The following is a 19,092-nucleotide window of genomic DNA, read 5'->3' as shown; positions in this document are numbered from 1 at the left end:
TCTCTGGGAGACACCGTCCTTGACGGCTGGTCCTTATTGGGAACTGCCCTTGGCTGAACAACTCCTGCCCAAGCTATAGTCGCTTACTGGGCACAGCATGCATCCACTGACAGGTCACTGAGGGACTGAGAAGGCCAGGCCTCCCATCCGAACTGGGGACAACTCTGAAAGGTTGTCCCAGCTTCAGAACTCCTGGTGCAGTTGGCTACAAATTTGGTTTTGACTACATGGCAGCCCGGCGTCTCCCTCTTGCACTTGTGCTTCCTCTCCTGCGCCGAGAGCTGCTCATCATGAGCGTGCTCATCTCTCCTTCAGGGAAACCGCCTGCACCAGCAGGAACACATGAGGCGCTCTAGAAAGCGTAAGGGATTGCTATCATTGTATCAGAGAAGTAGAGGGAAATTACTGCCTAGTAAGAGAATAAAGTAACTCAGTTCAAGGTTTCCACAGGTGAGAAAAGGAGAAGGTGTGGGTAAGGAGCACAGTAAATCGGACACAGTGATGACTCTGCATTTGATCTCATTGAATACCTGTCGTCTTAAGGAAGCTGCGTCTACAACAGTCATGTCATCGGACGTTCCTTCAACTGTGGTGTCCATATTTGAAATGCCATACCTAACAGACAAGAAATAAAAATACAATTTAATATCGAACTAGAATAAAAAATAACTGGCAACTCATGTAACTCAAACAACTGTTCAAAGGACAGAATCTTCTACAGTGAATGACAGTTAGGGCGGCCTCGGATGACACTGCTGCTCATTACTGAGAACGTCTCCTGAAACTCTTAGAATGAGAACAAATTCTGACTCAAGACACTGTGACCTCAGGGAGACTGGTAAGGCTGCATGCCATGCTGGCTGCAGGGCAGAGAGCCGCACCGCCAGGACACCACAGGATACAATTCGGGCACAAACTTATGCTCACCTGTAAGCGTCGCAGGCTGCAGACTCCCTAACTGAAAACACAAAGACCCCAGACCAGACAGTTTTTAGGATCTCCCCTCCTCCTCCCACTGCCGTGTCTGTCATTTCTATGACAACTCCTGATTTCCAGGGACTTATTCTCTCCTGTGTTCTCCTACGCGGAAACTCCTTTCAACTCGGAATTGGCTCGAAAGAGGCTGCATATAAAATACCAATGCTCAAAGCCATGAAGACACAACCTAGAGAAGACACGTTAAACAACACTTTGCCTCACCCTCACATGCAGTTACTACTTCTGCAAGGGCCTGAGCTTCAAGGACAGGACGACAAGAACCTTTCGAGAAACAACTGTCACTCCCTCCTCCCCTTTGGCTGGATGGCCACATTTGATCCTTTTACTGAGATGCCATATACACACCAGACTTCACCTGCGTATCTGCTTTAGGGCCCAGACACTAATTCTGTTAGAAAGGCTTAGCACTCTTCTGAATGAGCAAACTCTACTCTGTGATCCACAGCGAGTAGGCACATGGGGACTCGGGACTGTACCAGTCAAGCAGGTCCCCATTATCACACACAGCCCACCCAAAGGGGCCAGGAGAGCTCTAGTTTTCATCCAGACTCGTTAAGGACAAGGTTCATCAAGCAACACTTTTCCTGTCTAGTAAGCTAACACCTGAGCTAATCATTGCTCTGATTATTTAAATAGAATTATTCAATAATTAATGACAGAAATAAGGGCTCAGGATTCCTCTTTCTCAACATGTCGTCTCAAATAAAGTGTTTCTAAGCACTTAACAAATACTCCTAATTATTTCTAAACAATTAGAAAACAGTAATAGATGGACTTGCTTCTCAGGTGAAAGTGACTTGGACTGAACATAGAGAATGAAGTATAAAGTAAATCAGATTATAATTTCAGTCTGGAATTAACTATGGTTTTAGATAATCTATAAAGAATATCTTCATTTGCTAAGAAATCTAAGGCTATGGCAAACTATTTTACCTATATAACTCATTTTGAAACAGGAAAAAAAAAAATTCCGTATTCACTGTGTTTTATACTAGTCTGTATTTACTGGCTGGAAATACTTTCACAGGAAGCTGAAAAGACCACAAGCGCAGAGAAGACTCCCAACGCAGCAAGTTAATACCGTCACTGGAGACAGGACAGCCGAGCGGCCAGGCGCAGCCTCACCACGAAGGAAGGAGCTCTGTGTGAATGAGAAACCCACGCTGGCCCTCCTCTCCGGTGCCTGTGGACTCCCATCGCAGACTGGTGATGCTGCCAGTTTACAATCTACTGCTCTAGAAAACACATTTCTGCTTCTTGTTGGTGTTAGATGCCATCGAGTCTGTACCGACCCATAGGACCTTATGCACAGAAGAACGAAACACTGGCCGATCCTGGGCCAACCTCACTACTGTTGCCTCGCTTGAGTCCATCAATGCTGCCACTTGGCTAATCCATCTCGCTGGGGGTCTACTGGCTCTGGAAACTTAACACCAATGGCACCCATCCACTTTTTTTCCCCCTCTTTTTTCAAATGATGGCAAAACTAACTAGGGATCTTGGCCCCTGAGAAACTTATGTATCTGTCTGTACAGACCGTTCCACCTGTCCTGGTGCATGACTGGCAGAGGTGGTCGCAGCAAAGCGTGAAAAGGGCCAAAACAAGGCAGAAGGCTCACAATAGCAAGTAGTGAAGACTCTTAAAACCACATTCTCTGTTTAAATGTTCAACTTTCTGCTGTTGGTATGTCAGTACTGACCCTCAGTTTAAGATGATGCCTTATAGGCAAGGGGCCCCAAAACACTAGAAGTTCATGGTAGACAATTAACAGCTAGAGACAGATTGAAAATGATGCACAGAGAACAAGGTTTATTTCCTGTGTTCTGCATTAACTCCTATTACTGCCAAGTGTAGTCAAGTAGGTTCTGACTTACAGTCAACCTGTATAGGGCTTCCGAGGAGCGGCTGGTGGGTCTGAACCACCGACTTTGTAGTTAGCAGTACAGCACTCATATTGAGTGGATTTGGAATCACAGCAACTCTGCCTGTGTAGGGTTTCTGAAGCTGTAAACTTTGACAGGAGAAAACAGCCTTATTTTTGTCCAACAGAGTGGCTGGTGGGTTTGAACCACCAACCTTGTGGTTATGAGTCAGGTGGTTGTCCTAGTACACCACTAGGGCTCCTGGGTTTACCCTATAAAGCCTATTAACAGAAAAATTTAAATAAAATATCTCCAAAGTCGCATGCCGTATCATAAATTATTACGGATTTTTCCTTCTACTATGTGACAAAATCTCCTAATGATCAGAATCCCCTTTTCTCACTGAGAAGTAGGAGTCAAAGGAAAGCTATGATATTTAGACAAGGCTACCACATGCACCTCAAAACAGACTCGGTCAGAGGTTCCCCGTGCTAGTTACAAAGACTCAGAATTTACCTGACGTTGTCATGATGAGGGTTAGAGGTGGCGGCAGCAGACCCACCACGCAACACAGGTCTAAGGCAGGTGAAGACAGAATCAGGGAACAGAGAAGTAGTAGAATAAAAGCAAAAACAAGACAAATCAATGTCAAATATGATTATATTGTATGTTTCAATACAATATAATATCTCGAAAATACTTTACAAATCTTTGTCTCCTATGTTTTCCATTTTCTGACTTCCAGAAAGTTCACAATATTACAACTGAGTACAAAGGACTCCAGATTGATGTCATAAAATCACACCAACGCAGAAAACAGCTTCACTCTGGCACTTATATTTTAATACATGAAATCTGAGACAGGGGACACCTTGTTAAAAATTTTCATCTCTCTCTTCTAGTTGGGGGGAAATCACTAGCAACTTGAGAAGCATGTCAAGAACCTAACAGTTACTTGAACCTGCATGATATCCTGGTTGCTCATCAGAAATCAGCAGCTCTACCCCAACACCACACACTCCTTTCCACCCACCCTGGTCATTCTGATCACTGCCTGCCTCTTGTCACCCTCATGGCTCAGGACTTCAAGCCCTGCCAGCCTCAGCTGTGGAGCTGAGAAGCTCAGCACGTTACAGACAGTGTTCTCCAGCCTGGAGGGGAGCCTGACCCTGAGATACAACCAGGGGTGACATTCAGGGCTGTGTTGGGAAACGCTGTGTCTCAGAACATACTCAGGTTCTAGAAGACCATCATCAGGTCTATCTAGATAGGCAGCTACCTCTCTAGTAATACATTTTCTCTTTTAAAATCATAAAACTATACTGACTAGTCCTTTTCCCCCAGAAGGAATCAGCAACATTTACTAATCTCAGAAAGGAAATACGGGTATAGGATACAGCCAAACACTTTGGGAACTATTGCATCTCTTTTGAGGCCCCATTCTCTAAGTAACAGATCTGGATTGGTCTGAATTTAGTTATCAAGGCAATTCTTAATTACAGAAAATGCTTAATACTAAATGTGCTCGATAATTTTCTATACATTGGCAAAGCTATCGAATTTTGATTACAAATCCTTGTTTTCTGACAAGTCACTTCATAAAAGAACATCTTAATGTTTAGCTTCTGTACTTCCTAAAGGCATTACCAGTATTTAAAGACATTTCTGGAGCTTAGAGGATGATAAAGGCCTCAGAGACTTTTGGGGGAGACACATCAGGGTCTTATTTTGTTGGCTCAAGAATCTTGAGAAGTCAGGGCTTAAACTCATCCTACATACTTGTAACGTGTTTCCTCTGTGGTACTAGGAAAACTTCCTTAACTACATACAATCCTATATTACACTGGCATGAGAATGGCTAACAGAGTCAAGCCACCACTAAGTGATAACCTACAGCTGAACAGGATCTGCAACACGCTACATATTCCACCACTGAGACTTCCCTTTTATAATGCAGAGCCAGAAAATAATACAGTTACCTTTCACAACGTATTTCATTTTGTCTTCTCACACTGGCAATTGACACATATAATATAAAAGCAAATTAGACAGGTATTTGGCAATATTTGAAAGTTCATTCAATTACCACTTTCTATCAGAAGTTATGATTTAATACATATTAAAAATATTTTAAGTTTTCTAAATAGTATGTTCTACGTATAATTAGAGCAGCAAAGGCTACAATTTAGCATCTTAGCTCGTTAGTATGTAGAATGTGTGTTTTTTTATATAAAAACAGAAACTGCTACAATAAATAGTTTGATTAGGAGACCAGAAATTATACAAGTGAGCTTTAAAAATTTCCTAGAAAAATTCCACTATCTTTTCATTCCGTTTTTCCATGAGCTTTCTGAAGTCCTTTCATATGTATTATTCATTTTTTGGGGAAAAAAAAAGACAAATCACAAACAACATACACTATATTAACTACAATTGTATTGCAAGGACTTCCAAATTACAGGTTTATAAGGATATCTGTAATAAATACAACTGCTTCATACAGTGATATCTTATTCTAGATATTCAACTAGTATAATCTATAAAACAAAAGAAATTATATAAAAATAATTTTGTTTCTGCTAAAAAAAAAACTTAAGTATACTAATCATGATTAGTCTGTTAATTTTTTTTTAAATCTTATATATAGATTAATCTTATGTATAGAAAGTAAATGTCTCATTTTGAATGATCGACATATTTCTGTCAATTGTTGAGCAAGGACCAAGGCATTTCTTAACCAGCCCAAAGCACATGGTAACAGTGGTTGAAACCCTTCTACCAGAGAGCAAACAAAGCCAGCTCAGGTACTTGCCCCAGATACTGGGGTGAAATTCCAGTACATCAGTTTTCCAAATGTATAGGACGGATCTGTGTGCACCAGCTTGGCTACTGCGAATCTAGGATTGAAATTTGCTTTCCTAATGAGCTTAGCCTGAATCATAGAGATTATCATGTAAGGAAATGAAAATTGAGTCTATACATTTTTTTCACAGTGTCCCTTAAAGTATAAAATAAAAATCATTCTCAGGTCAAGCAACTATGAAATGATGTTACTTTATAAGAAAGCAGGGAGAAAGCTTTTTTCTTTGTCTTTCTGCCAAACAGTTCTAGTTTAATTTAAATATGACTAGTGGGATGGCCAGAGCCCAAGGAGGAGAAATTGTCACATTAGCATAACAGCCAAAAGCAATAAAACAGAAAAGAGAAAAAATGAGGCACAGAGCAAAGAACATAAAAGCACTTAGAACTTTATAAGCAGTAGTAGTTTATAATCATGCAAATGGAACATTATCCAAATTTCACATTCCTATTTCTTGTGTCTAAAAAGTTTTCATTTAGTAAAAATACAAATTGATTTAGCACTTACAATTGCTGAATCTTGTCTAACATTTAGATCATAAGAGATTTCAATATAATGAAAAAAACAAAAAACCTTTCAATCGTGAGACCAACCAATTAAGACTGATAAGAATCTAAGCCTAGGTTCCAAGGTAGCAACTAGTAATACATACTCAGGATGAAAATATTATTTATAGAATTCCTTGTAAATTGGGCAAATGTTTCATTCTGTTGTATTTAGGGTCACTAAGTGTCGGAACTGACTCCATGACACCTAACAACAATACACTCCGAAAAATCTCATTAAAGCGATATAAAAAGACTACGCCTTCTCACTACAGATATTTTAATGTGACTAATTCATTGTTGTTGTTGTTATGTGCCGTGGAGTCGGTTCCGACCCACAGCGACCCTGTACAGGGTTTCCAAGGCTGTAAATCTATACGGGAGCAGAAAGCCTCATCTTTCTCCCGCGGAACAGCTGGGGTAGTTTGGAACTGCTGACCTTGCGGTTCGCAGCCCGATTTGTAACCACTACGATACCAGAGCTCCTATATTTATATACATGTAAACAGATAGGAGAAGACATCAAAAAGTTCATGGGAAAATCCCACTATCTTTTAACTCTACTTTTCCACAAACTTTTTGAAGTGACGACTCCGACCCCACCATGCTGAGCTTTGGCTCTGAAGGCCTTCTTCCACAGCTAAGGACTTCCCATGGGTGAAGCAGTGCCCATACAGGCGCATGAAGAAGCACACGCAGAGCCCGGGGTTTGTGGGTGGGTTAAACACATTCCCAAGAACAGTGTTGGTTCACAGCGAGCCAGAGGACGAATCAGTGCCTAAAACCTGAAACAAAGTGTACTGGGAGGGCCAGCTTACATGTCTTGGAAAGTCATTAAATTTCACCAATTAACAGTCTTAATAAAGTAATAATGAAAATCTACACACTGGCTCAGAGAGCCATGAAAAAGGAAATGTTCCGAGTTGAATGAAATGAGGCTGACTGTCCCTTTTCCACTGTACCCTGAAGCTCTCACACTGCTCCTCTTTCTTCATTTTGTAAAAACACACAAATAGATGAGGGGGCTTCAGGCTCATGGAAAAATGGAATTAGGGAGTTTTTCTACAGATTCTTTTGAAGCCCCCTCATAGTAGTAAAGCTTTAATTCCCAATGATACATGTAAAATACTACCTAGAAATGAAACAAGAACAAAAAGTGTTTGAAAGAATTGAATAAAAATGTACCAGTGTGAACAAATAAATATTAGTATGCTGCTAATGATTTTATCTGACGTTTAAAACTGAGATAAGTTATCAATAATGGGGACTATCATTAAATAAAAAAGCCAAGAGTATCTGGGATTTCCAATTCATGTCTGGGGATCCCTAAGTATGAAAACGGAAAAAATGTCCTGGTGGTTCTACTGGTATCGCCCTCTCAGATGTGCTTCCGAATTATTAGTCCACTCCTATAAATACGACAAATGATGAGATCCTAAGGAGAACTCAAACCCAGTATGCAGTCACCTGGCACCCCAAATCAAGCCAACAGTCTCTTTCAGCGTACCCCAAAGTGGAGTCAGGTCCTGAGGACAGGCTAGCAAAGTCAATGAACAAAAATGCTATATACCTTGTATACCGTTCGTAACCAGATGTTCTGACTGAAGGGAAGCTAACATCCCTAGTCTTGCGAAATGTGAATTTTGGACAATTATTTCATATTAAAAGAAAGCAAAGCAAGCTGTTTCAAACCATTGCATCTTAGCAAGAGACTAGAAGGTGAGCAGACATAAAAGGTAGACAGACATCACAGCCCACAAAGTAATGAGCCAAAAAGTAGGTAATCAAGCTGGCAAGAGTCACTGAGGGCCAATCACCTGCGGTTTTCCTCCAGCACATCCAAGATCTGCTGGTAAGCCCTACGCGTAGAAGACTGGATAAGGGACAAAATGCCGCGTGCGGAGGAGAGATTAGCTCCGTCTTCAGGAAACATATGGGGAAGGCAGACCCGAGCCTGCTGCGGAGATGGTGTCACACTGTTTACGGAGCACGCAAACGGAGAGAGAAAGATGCAAGTCAAATTCTCATACAACTTCAGCTGAGCACTTTCCACAAACATTTTAAGAAGGTTTTATAGTGTTTTGTCATTTTTTTCTTAATCCTTTCTCCCACCCTCCACTTTCCCCAAGAAAACAATCAAATCATTCAGAATTGCTTTCAAAACCAGCATCTGTAATGTTGTCGCTCTAAAATTCATAATAAACCAACAGAACATGAAAAGACTAGGTCTAGAGAGGGAAGACACCCGTAGCAATGGGTTTACTAGACTCGTAGTTTGGAGAAGCAGCATTTTTTATTTAGTGCAATACCGTCCACTTCGGGAAACCACACCACTAACCGACAACATGCACTGTAGCTTCTGGAAGGCGAGAAGAGCAGGGTGGAGGATTCAGGTCAGTAGGTGTCAGACAGTATAAATGCATGACTCAAGAGTGCATGCAGGAAAACGTCATTTCAAATACTTCCATTAGTGAATCAAGCAGAACTGACGAGGAATAAATGACAAGAATAACAATTTAAAGAAGAATTCAAGTGTCAGAAAACTAACAAAAGCACTGTGACTGGGTAATGAAGAGTAAGGCCTGTTTTCTCTATGACTGAAACATACCCCGACTCCCAGTTCACTGAGAGGAAGGCAAGGACGGTTCTGAAATTGTCCAGACAGCTATTAAACAATCACTGCTGGGGGTTTTGGTGAAGACATTCGTCGTCATTTTTGCTCTGGGTGGCTAAGAGTGACAGTTTCTCTGGCATCTGTGCCAGTGTTTTGTAATAACTGACCCCAGTTGAAGGAAGTCAGCCCTAACTTCCACTCTTTAGACTGGGTTCCAGATTCTCAGAGAGCTGCCTGACAGTTGGAGCATGATCAGCTAACAAACACACGGACTGGGCATCTGGCCTGTTACACGGTGAGGTTTTGGTTCAGTAAGAGGACAACAATGAAACAATGTCTTGATGATTCTGAGGGAGACAGAGAACAGACAGGGAAGCCATATTTTCCAAAGACCACCTATGTCCAGTCTTGGCACACTGACAGATCAATCTGGCAAAGCTGAGTAGCCAGAGGAGTTAGGTCTAATGGTGTCAAGATGAACTCCCAATTTTCGGATACAGGGTCATGGGTGGTTACTCTAAGTAAGTGTCCAGAGACAGAGTCTTCTGGAATACATGAAGGATTAAAAAAGTTCATGGAAAAATGGAATTAAAAAGATACTGGAATTTTCCAACACTTTTTGAAGAGACCCTTCATATAAAACAACTTATTAACTGACTCGTGGTACTTGGCAGAATCCGTACTGGGCCTTCCAAATCATACCTGGGATTGAGTCTATACAGTAACCCCGTGCTCACATTTCTCTTGAAGCAGCACAGGGACAACCTTGAAGCTCTTGCTCCTAGTGGGAAACCTGACTACGCATGAATTTAGAAAAGTCTCACTACCTGAAGGGACGAAAGCGGTACATTTTGCATCACTGTAAATATACAATCCATTGGAAAATTTCTTCTTGGTAGAGCTGTCAGCATACCTGCTTAAATTTATTTAAGCAAGTTTTAAAAGTTAGATCAATATACTATCTGCTGATATAATTGGAGTTTTTGTCTTTGCATCTTGGGGTGCAAATTGAACATGTTGCTTCTCGTTCTGTATTAGTATAAAATCTGTTGTTGTTGTTGAGTACCGCTGAGACAGTTCTGACTCATAATGACTCGATATAGGGTTTCCAAGGAGCAGCTGGTAAATCAAACCACCGACCCTGTGGGTCCAGTGCTTATCCTCCAGCACCACCCCAGGGCTCCAGTATATAAACTAGCTACACACTTCTATGTATATTTATACATAAAAGTCAGAATCAGTATTTACAATTACAATCTTAGAGCAACAATGTCAATGAGTGAAACACAAATCCATGAAAAAAAGTTTGATGGATTTTTGTCCATTAACAATCTTTAAATGGGTTACCCCCTTTGGGAGAAGTCATTTTTTCCAGGAAAAACAATTAGGAACTTATTTAAACTCTACAAAATCAAAGTACTTTTTGTCCAACTGACTCAACGGTACATAACAACATCTGTCCAAACGCTGTTGTTGTTAAGTGCTGTCCAGTCAGTTCTGATTCTTAGCAACCCTGTGTAGGGTTTCCAAGGAGCAGCTGGTCAGTATGAAGTGCCAAGCTTGTGGCTAGAGGTCCAATGGTTATCCTGGTACCACACCAGCACTGTCCAAACACAGAAAATTATAAAGTATTCAAGCATAAACTAACCTTAGATTAACGACAAATTTTTAAAATAGAATGTATAGGTGGTCACATTCTAAAACAAGACAGTAAAACCTCTCTGAATTCTAAGATTCTCTGATCATATGGAAGCAGAATGTTGCAACAAAAATGAAAACCATAAAAATGCTCTAAAAAAACCTCCTACAATCCTCGACTGTAACTTAATTTTAAAATTATATAAAATAATAAAACATGAAATGAAATCCTTATCAATAATAATACATGCATTTATTTCATCAAAGATGACCATTAACCACATTTGGATTTCTGGCTGTTTTTCAAAAGAAATTCAAGTTTTCAAAGATTGCTAAAGAATTTAACTTTTCTTCCATTTATATGACAATACTTCATGGCAGGAAAAACAGTTCAGAATCATTCTTTAAACTGGTAATACCACTTTTGACAGTGTATGTCTAAAGGACGGGCTCTTGATTAATATTCATGTCTACCTACTGACAAACTCAATGATTAAGTAAGTCACATAAGATGACAAATCTACCCCCAGTTAAAAGCAATAAATAATTTAGCACTTTTTCTTTCTTTTTTTTCTTTTTTAATGTATGCCATCTTGGAAGTCTGTTTACAAATAAATACTTTTAGGACCAAAAAAGGATCAAGGGTATTTGAGCAGGAAGTCTGCCCTTCACTGCCATGTCTGGCACCAAGTGTGGAGGGAAATGGCACTTTCAGAATGGAGTTTCTGTCTGTTTACCCTTCCCCACAATCCAGGCAAAAAGACTTGAGTTTTCAAAGCTTTGTTTCAACAAGTGAAGAATGAAAAAGTAAGCACACTGCTTGAGAGAGACATTCAGAAGACTATTGAAACAACTGTTCAACATTAGTAATAAAAATGCGCATTGATAAGAAACTGATTCTTAGTAATGTATCAAACAGCAACATCTCAACTTTACCTTTTTCTTTTACAAATAGTTTAGAAAAAGTTGAAGACAGAACCGTCTGACCGTGTTATTTCATTAGTAACGGCCATACATCAGGCCGTACACCTCATCGCATGAGTGATCAGTGAACGCTATGAGCCAATATCCAAACTCTAATTCAGATTAAGATCTATTTGGCATCATTAGAAGGTTAAGTCCACAATCAAGTACCTCTCTTTCCCCAGGAGTTCGCATAGGAACGACGTTTCTCAAACTGTGAGGGGAGCCTCTTTGGTGAGGCACTAGCCTCTTCCAAAAATGCAAACAGTCACGGAAGTACCAATTTTGTACTATTTCTCTTGAAATTTCAAATAACAGGCAATTTTATTTTGTTGTTACTTACTAATTTTCCTAGAAGCCAGAGAGAACCCGAAACAGAGAAAACACATTGGATGCCAGTCTGGCTTCCCCTGTTTCCATAACAACGTGGAATGGTACATGTCAATATAACTCCCTCCTGGGGTCAATCATCCCCACGTGCAGAAAGAATGGAAAGAATGATTTCAAAAGATTCTTTCAGGCATCATTTCAATTTATGAAATTAAAACAAAACAAAAAAACCCACAAATGGGCAACCCATACTTAAAAGACTCCATTCTCCTCCTGGCTGGATTAAAATGAAATTTAAAAAAATTAAAAAATAGTGTGTTAGAATTTTTTTTTAATTGGGATCTGGTTACATTGAATCAACAATGATGTAAAAGGCCAACCAAAGGGAATTAAAGACAATGGAAAAGAATGCTTGGTCCTGAGGTATACATTACTCCATTTTATTTTCACTCATACACCACAAATTATACCTAACTTTCTTTCATGGTCTAAGTTATTCTTTTTCTCAACAAAATGTATGCTGACAGTTTGAGGAATTCTGAAACAGAGGTACAAAATGTCAAATGATAAGAGAATTAGGGTATTGTATGCCAATTCCCTGGTGAACCAGATTAGTATAATGTTAAGTCTGTAAAGTTAACGCAGCTCCTACTTGCAAAAATCAGATCAGAAAAAAGCTTACGTGTACTCCGGTGCAGAAATCGGTGCCTGGAACCGGGACATTTTATTTCTTGGGGCAGAATCTGATCTGTGCCACCTTAAATAATAATTATGCTTCTTTTACATATTCAGCTTTGATTATCATAAAGAAAAAGCTAGATATGATTCTTCTGGTCAGAATGCCTTTCTGTGCCAATAAAAACCCAAACCAAACCCGTGACTACTGAGTCGATTCTGACTCATAGCAACTCTAGAGGACAAAGTAGAACCATCCCATGGGTTTCCAAGGCTGTAAATCTTAAAGGAGGCAGACTGACACATCTTTCTTCCCCAAAGTGCCCGAAGGCTGTGAACTGTCAACTGTGCAGTTAGCAGCCAAGTGCTCAACCACTGTGCCACCAGGGCTCCTTTTGAGCCAGTTAGTTGACAAGAACCAATCCTACTGCTCTTTAAAGACAACTGAGAGAACAAAGGTACGTGTTCCCACACTAAGCACTGCATGCATGTCTATTATTCAAGCCAAGGAATACGAGGAAGTGGAGGAAGGCAAAAGCTGATGCACAGTGAACATAATCCAGCTCTGGTTACAAAGACAAGACTCAGGCAGGGGAAGACAGTAAGAGTTTGATAATTACTTCAGCAGATGTAAAACAAGGTCATATTATATCAAGTTTCTCCCTAACCACAAGAACACTCAACACATAATACGCTCACCATACAAAAGTCCTAAAGCTAATGAAATGAAAATAGCCGATTCTAAATCTAAAAGATGAATTTAATTAGAAAGCATAAAATTAACAAAGGTAGGAAACCAGACAAAAACTACACTACAAACAAAAACAAAATATGCTTAAGTAAGTAATAAGCAAATCACTGTGAACACGACGGACAGTTAGTCAGGCTGTGCTCACTACCAAAAGTTGAGAAAACCCACAACGTAACAAAAGGTGAGATTTTCAGTCTGATTAATTGCTCAGAAAACGTCATGAAGACATTTAAAACGAAAAAAGGAACTGAAGTATGAGTTTGTACTGGTCAGCGATCCTTCCTGTTACGTGGAACTTATGCTACTGGGTAACTGCAAAGCCATCCATTAGGCAACCAGCTACTACCAGCTTCTCTGGGCTGGTTTACACAAACACCCGGACTACGTCTTTCTCAGCTGTCAGTACAGTCAAGCCTGTGAAAGAGGAAACCTGTCCGAGAAGGAAAATGCACACACTTTTCAAACTTAGACATAAACTATAGAAATCCAGTAAGATGGCCCCTTGTCAAAGGTAGACACTTGGAGAGACCCAGAACAAGGCAGTCTGGTGGCACTCTGGCCCTCACAGACTTCACTGTACTACTTTATGAGAAAAAAACAAAAGGGACACTATACTAAAACAGTCCTAGTTTATATTTGTTTGTGAACAAGACCTATCTAAATAAAAAAGGACCTAAATGAGTCACGTCTTAAACAGAAAATTCTGTCAAAAATCTTGTAAGAAATAAAGCTACTGTCATCCTAAAGGAGCCCCGATGGCTCAGCAGGTTCAGTGCCAGGCTGCTAACTAAAAGGTTGCCAATTCAAATCCACCAGCTGCTCTGCAAGAGAATGAGGAGCAGTCTGCTTCTGTAAAGATTCACAGCCTTGGAGTTCTTACAGAGCCGTTCTCCTCTACCGTGTGGGGTCGGAACTGACTCGACGATGGCAGGTTTATCTTCCTAGAGAAGCGGTTTCAAGACTCTCCAGGATATCAGAGCTGATCTACTCCTTCTTGACTGTAATGCAACAGAATTTCAATAAACCAAGTGAAGACGCTAGAAATGCACTGGTTGAGTTAAGTCACCAGGAAACTTTTTGAGAACAAGGATAAACAACCCAACCCCATTAAAGCCTCTTTTGTGTCCCTACACACTTTAGTCAGGTCCAAACTGGAACCTGCTATGTTGTTGTTGTTAAGTGGCGTCAAGTCGGTTCCAACTCATAGATAGAGACCCTGTATGGGGTTTCCAAGGAGCAGCTGGTGGGTTTGAACTGCTGACCTTGTGGTTGGAGTCCAGAACCTGCAATAATGTGATACAAATGACGTGACCGCACTGTGATCGGGCTAGGTGAACTGCATTTGCAAGCTCCAAGGCATGAGGCAGCAGCTCCTGGCACCCTCACTGTTTCCTGAGGAGCTCACATGATGCTTGGCATCACATGTGGTCCATGGCAAATTCATGAAAAACTAGGAAATGAAGAAATCAACATCTATTTCAAAAGGCTACTAACCACCTGTGTTTTGAAATGTTAAATTCTGACCAGTTTCAGAGAGAGATTTTACTTGTAAATTTCATTACTTTTAATAAAACCAAAAGTACTTCCTAATCTAAAACCCCTTAGAGAGGCAGCATTCAGATCTGGATATAATAATATAATCAAATGAAAACTAAAGTTTAAACAAACAACAAAGAAAAAAGAGACCTAAAAATTCTAAGAATCAGTAGGCAGCTAAGAAATACTCTTGGGAAATTAAAAAAGCAATCAATCTTCCTTTGCTATGTTGCTGATGAGGTTACACTTGGAGCAGCCAGAAAGGGTGGGCTCACAATCCTGGGGCAAACTGATGAACTTGACAGTAAAAGCATTCTACACGCTTTTTCCTTGGGACACCCCAGAAATGTTTGTTTATGTACAAGGTAAACATTCTTCAGGGTTCTGTCTAACTGAGCCCTTACACTTACCCCTTTGTCTAAACTCGACCTTCTGAGGGATCCTAACGACAGGTAGGTCATACACGTGACTATCATACACAAAGAAAAGGGTAATGCTACGGAAAAGGTTTCTCTACTAACGGAAAAAAAACAGAAAGCATCGAAAAAATGTAATATTGCTGTAATGTAAAACCGATTTGAAACACTATTGGAAGTCAACTGCTTAGGAAAGACAGATTCAGACAGTAGAGAGACAACCTGGGAAGGAGACACAACGCTGAGTGCTGTACTCACATGGAATCATTTCTGACCAGCTGTCCATTTTGGCGAACAGCATTTTCACTCATAGAGCGCTCTCTTTTTAGCCTGCCAACTGCCCGGATCTGTTAAGGCACAAAGGAAGAGAAGGGAATAGAACATTCTTAGTTGATTAGTAGCTGCTTGGCATCAGAAGAACCTCAATCCAAGGCTACTCACAAAATGTACAAAGAACATAACCAAGACACAGTCACAGAGAACTGCGGCCAGGCTGTGGATTATAAACATGTTTTAAAATCTCTACTTTTAATGTAGATAAACTCAGGAATCTTTATTTACTGGGTGGAGTATCAAGCTTATTTGGTACACTTAATAACCCCCGATTTCATATCACATATTTGTATTATTTTTAAGAAAAATTCATGTGAGTTTTTAGAGGCACATATACTATAGAAATGGGATGCATTTGTATTATAAATAAATGTTCTTGACTCCTAAGCTTACAACAAACTCAGATTTGATTGGCAATCTGAAAACTGGACCAAAAAAGGGTCTTTTTAGCTTAACAGTTGTGGCTACACTGAATCTCCTATGCCACACGCTTGTTTTCGGTAATGAACCTTTGACTTCCTCCCATTAAGAGATAAGACTACGCACCCTCCCTGAAGACTGGGGTCGCCCTTGGCTGCTGTAGAAGTGATGCACTGAGCCTTCTAAGGCTAAGTCATAAACAATCCGAGGATTTCCACGTTGGTTTCCAAGTGTAAGCCCAGGTGGTCACATGGAACAACTCTGTGATGTTCCCACCAACAAGCCCAGCTGAGGTCTCACCAATCCACACGTGAGGGAGCCCATGACGCCAGTCACGTCGAGGTTTCCCAGCCGAAGCCCCAGACAAGCGTAGAACAGAAACAAGCTTCCTATCCAGTGCCCTCTGCAAACTCCTGACCCACAAAACCCATAAGCAAAAATCGCTGTTGTTTGGCACCATTAGGCTTTAAGGTGGTTTGTCACACAGCAATAGAGAGCCAGAACAATGGTAATTATTACCTATCTTGCTTGTTTAGAAAATGCTTTTCTGAACTAGAAACAGTCATGGCAACCAATTAAAAAAAAAAAAAATCAAACTTCACCATTAAGAGCAACTGGTCTATGAGTCAAGCAAACCCTAAAACAGATTTAAAAATTCAGATTTGAAAAAATGCCAAAAGATAGTTACAGATTTTTTTTTCAGACATTAGATTCTCAGTGTATGCTGTAATTGGTAAGTGCCATCGGTTACGACCCATAGTAGCGACCCTGTATGGGGTTTCCGAGAAACAGATGGTGAGCTTGAACCGCAGACCTTGAGGTTCAAACTGACTTTACAATCCAGTGCATTAACCTACAACGCCACACCAGGGCCAGGACTCCATAGTTACATGGGAAGGGGGCTCCAAAAAGTTCCTGGAAAAACATCACTATCTTTTAATTCCATTTGTCCACAAACTTTTTGACACCTCCTTGTATGTATGTTGTTTACGACATATATTATGCAGTAAAAATGACCAAAATCCTCCTGAATGGGCTTATATACATCAAGCAACATCTGAGTATCCATAGAATCCTGGGCACATGAATGGCCTCCGGGCCTTTGTTCACCAGTCCTCAGGAGCTCTCCTCTGAAGAATCAGCATTCCCCACCTATACTTATCACTGTTTCAAAATAATAGTTCAGAGACATGAATCTCTGTATTGCCATGGGACTTTTATTAGATAAGAGAGAAATGTCGAGTTAACAATATGGGCAGAACATCTGGGGTGAAATGAATACCCCCTCCTTCTTTCTTCAAACAAGCTCTTGGTCCAAAATTTAAAATAACTATGGGAGAGCCTCCATCAAGATGGGAGGCAGACAGTTCACTAACAATCTGCAATATGCAGAAGATACAATCTTGCTTGCTGGAAGCAAAGAGGACTTAAAATACTGATGAAGATCAAAGAGCACAGCCTTCAGTATGGATTATTCCTCAGTGTAAAGAAAACAAAAACCCTCAGAACTGGACCAATAAATAACATGATAAATGCAGAGAAGACTGAAGTTGTCAAAGACTTCATTTTGCTCGGATCCACTATCGACACTCGTGGAAGCAGCAGGCAAGAAATCCAACGACATATTTATTGCGTGAGGCAAACCTGCTGCATAAGACCTCTTTCAAGTGTTCACTAGCAAAGCTAACAGTTTGAGGACAATTACTTCAGTATGCATGGGAAAGCTGGACAATGAGTAAGGAAAACTGGAGAAGAAATGATGCATTTGCATTATGGTGTTGGAGAAGAATATTCAAAGTACCACGGACTGCCAGAAGGACAAACAAATCTGTCTCGGAAGAAATAGAGCCAGAATGCTCCTTAGGAGCCAGGATGGCAAGACTTTATTTCTAAGCTCAGACATATTATTAAGAGAGCCCACTCCTGGAGGAGGACTTCATAAAAAGAAGCAAGATCCCCACTGACGCAGTGGCAGGAGCAAAAGGCTCCAATGTACCAATTGTGAGGGCGGGGCAGGACCAGGTCTGTTGTGCACAGGGGCGCTCTGAGTGGGAACCCACTGGACAGCACCTAACATCAACACTGGGGTGAGCAGCAGGCAGCTACTGTGGTGAATGGGAAACAGCGCATGTCAACAGTGAAGGGACCATACCTGTGCTAAGATTAACGAAAGTGAATGTACAAAGAACGGGCGAACGTGTCAGTCGTTCGTGGATGTATGCATACAATGTGTATACTTACATACACTTAAGTCCTTCTTTTTCTTCTACCCGTTCATCGTAGTCTCAGCTCCTCTTTCCACAGGTAAGGGGGCAGGAGTGGGAACTAAGCCAGCCATCAAACTGTGGTCAGATGCCCGCCCCTCAGCACCTTGATGTTCTGACCTGCAGGACCTTTTCCGTCCTCACTGAGGGCCTAGGAGTCCCCTTGCATTTGTTTTAGGGTGTGCCGTCTAGCTGGGTCACTGCTTACACTTCAGGTCAGCTACGGTCTGGCACTTCACACACTTAGGGTGGTCACGTCAACTGAACTGATCATCACACAGGTCTACTAATGCTTCTGGTATGGCTCCTAATGTGGTGTTGTAGGATAAGCATTGAACTACTAACCACAAGGTTGGCAGTTCAAACTCACCAGCCATTCCTTGAAAACCATACAGGGTCGTTAGGAGTCAGAACCAACTTGACAGCACTTAATTACAACAAAGCTTCTGGTAGACATTCATGCCTTTTGTGTCATCTGCCTTAGCCTGTAGGCTGTTTTTCATGTGGTTGTTAAAACACTGGACCGCAAAGTCAGTTTGAACCACAGATCGGCAGTTTAAGCTCACCAGCAACTCCTTGGAAACCTTACACAGGGTTGCTATGGGTGGGAACCGACTCCACAGCACTCCACAGCAAGCATATTTGATGACGCTGGACGTTCTAGTTGGATAGGTCCCTTGAGCTGTACAAGTAATACATAACTGCCGTAGAATCTGCCATTCTGTGGAGGTCATTTAATGGCAGCATCTGGATAAATGTTTGAATGCTCTGAAAACATACACCACCTTTCTTCTATTCATAAACTAGGTCAGGGTTCATGCTGCCCAACTGGTTTTACTTCTTCCCGCTCTTGTTAGGCTGCTGGTAGTTCATGCTCATGTCATG

General features: G+C 40.9%; 1 protein-coding gene across 3 annotated transcripts in view; it reads right to left on the bottom strand.

Moving 5' to 3' along the window:
* MFF (mitochondrial fission factor) overlaps positions 1 to 19,092 on the bottom strand; it is a 37,555-nt gene that overhangs the window by 811 nt on the left and 17,652 nt on the right. Inside the window, exons 6-10 of one of the 3 annotated variants that reach the window (XM_006861903.1) lie at positions 15,449 to 15,537; positions 12,495 to 12,569; positions 8,085 to 8,243; positions 3,379 to 3,438; positions 531 to 615 (exon numbers count right to left, since the gene is read on the bottom strand). In XM_006861903.1, the coding sequence (XP_006861965.1) occupies positions 531 to 615; positions 3,379 to 3,438; positions 8,085 to 8,243; positions 12,495 to 12,569; positions 15,449 to 15,537 (468 nt within the window). The remainder of the gene's footprint in view (positions 1 to 530; positions 616 to 3,378; positions 3,439 to 8,084; positions 8,244 to 12,494; positions 12,570 to 15,448; positions 15,538 to 19,092) is intronic. The other 2 variants (XM_006861904.1, XM_006861905.1) reach the window with 2 other exon arrangements.

Source organism: Chrysochloris asiatica, unplaced genomic scaffold (genome assembly GCF_000296735.1).
Source record: "Chrysochloris asiatica unplaced genomic scaffold, ChrAsi1.0 scaffold00044, whole genome shotgun sequence".
Lineage (NCBI taxonomy): Eukaryota > Metazoa > Chordata > Mammalia > Afrosoricida > Chrysochloridae > Chrysochloris > Chrysochloris asiatica.
The sequence above is the reverse complement of the archived record's forward strand: the minus strand, read 5'-3'. Positions and strand labels throughout refer to the sequence as shown.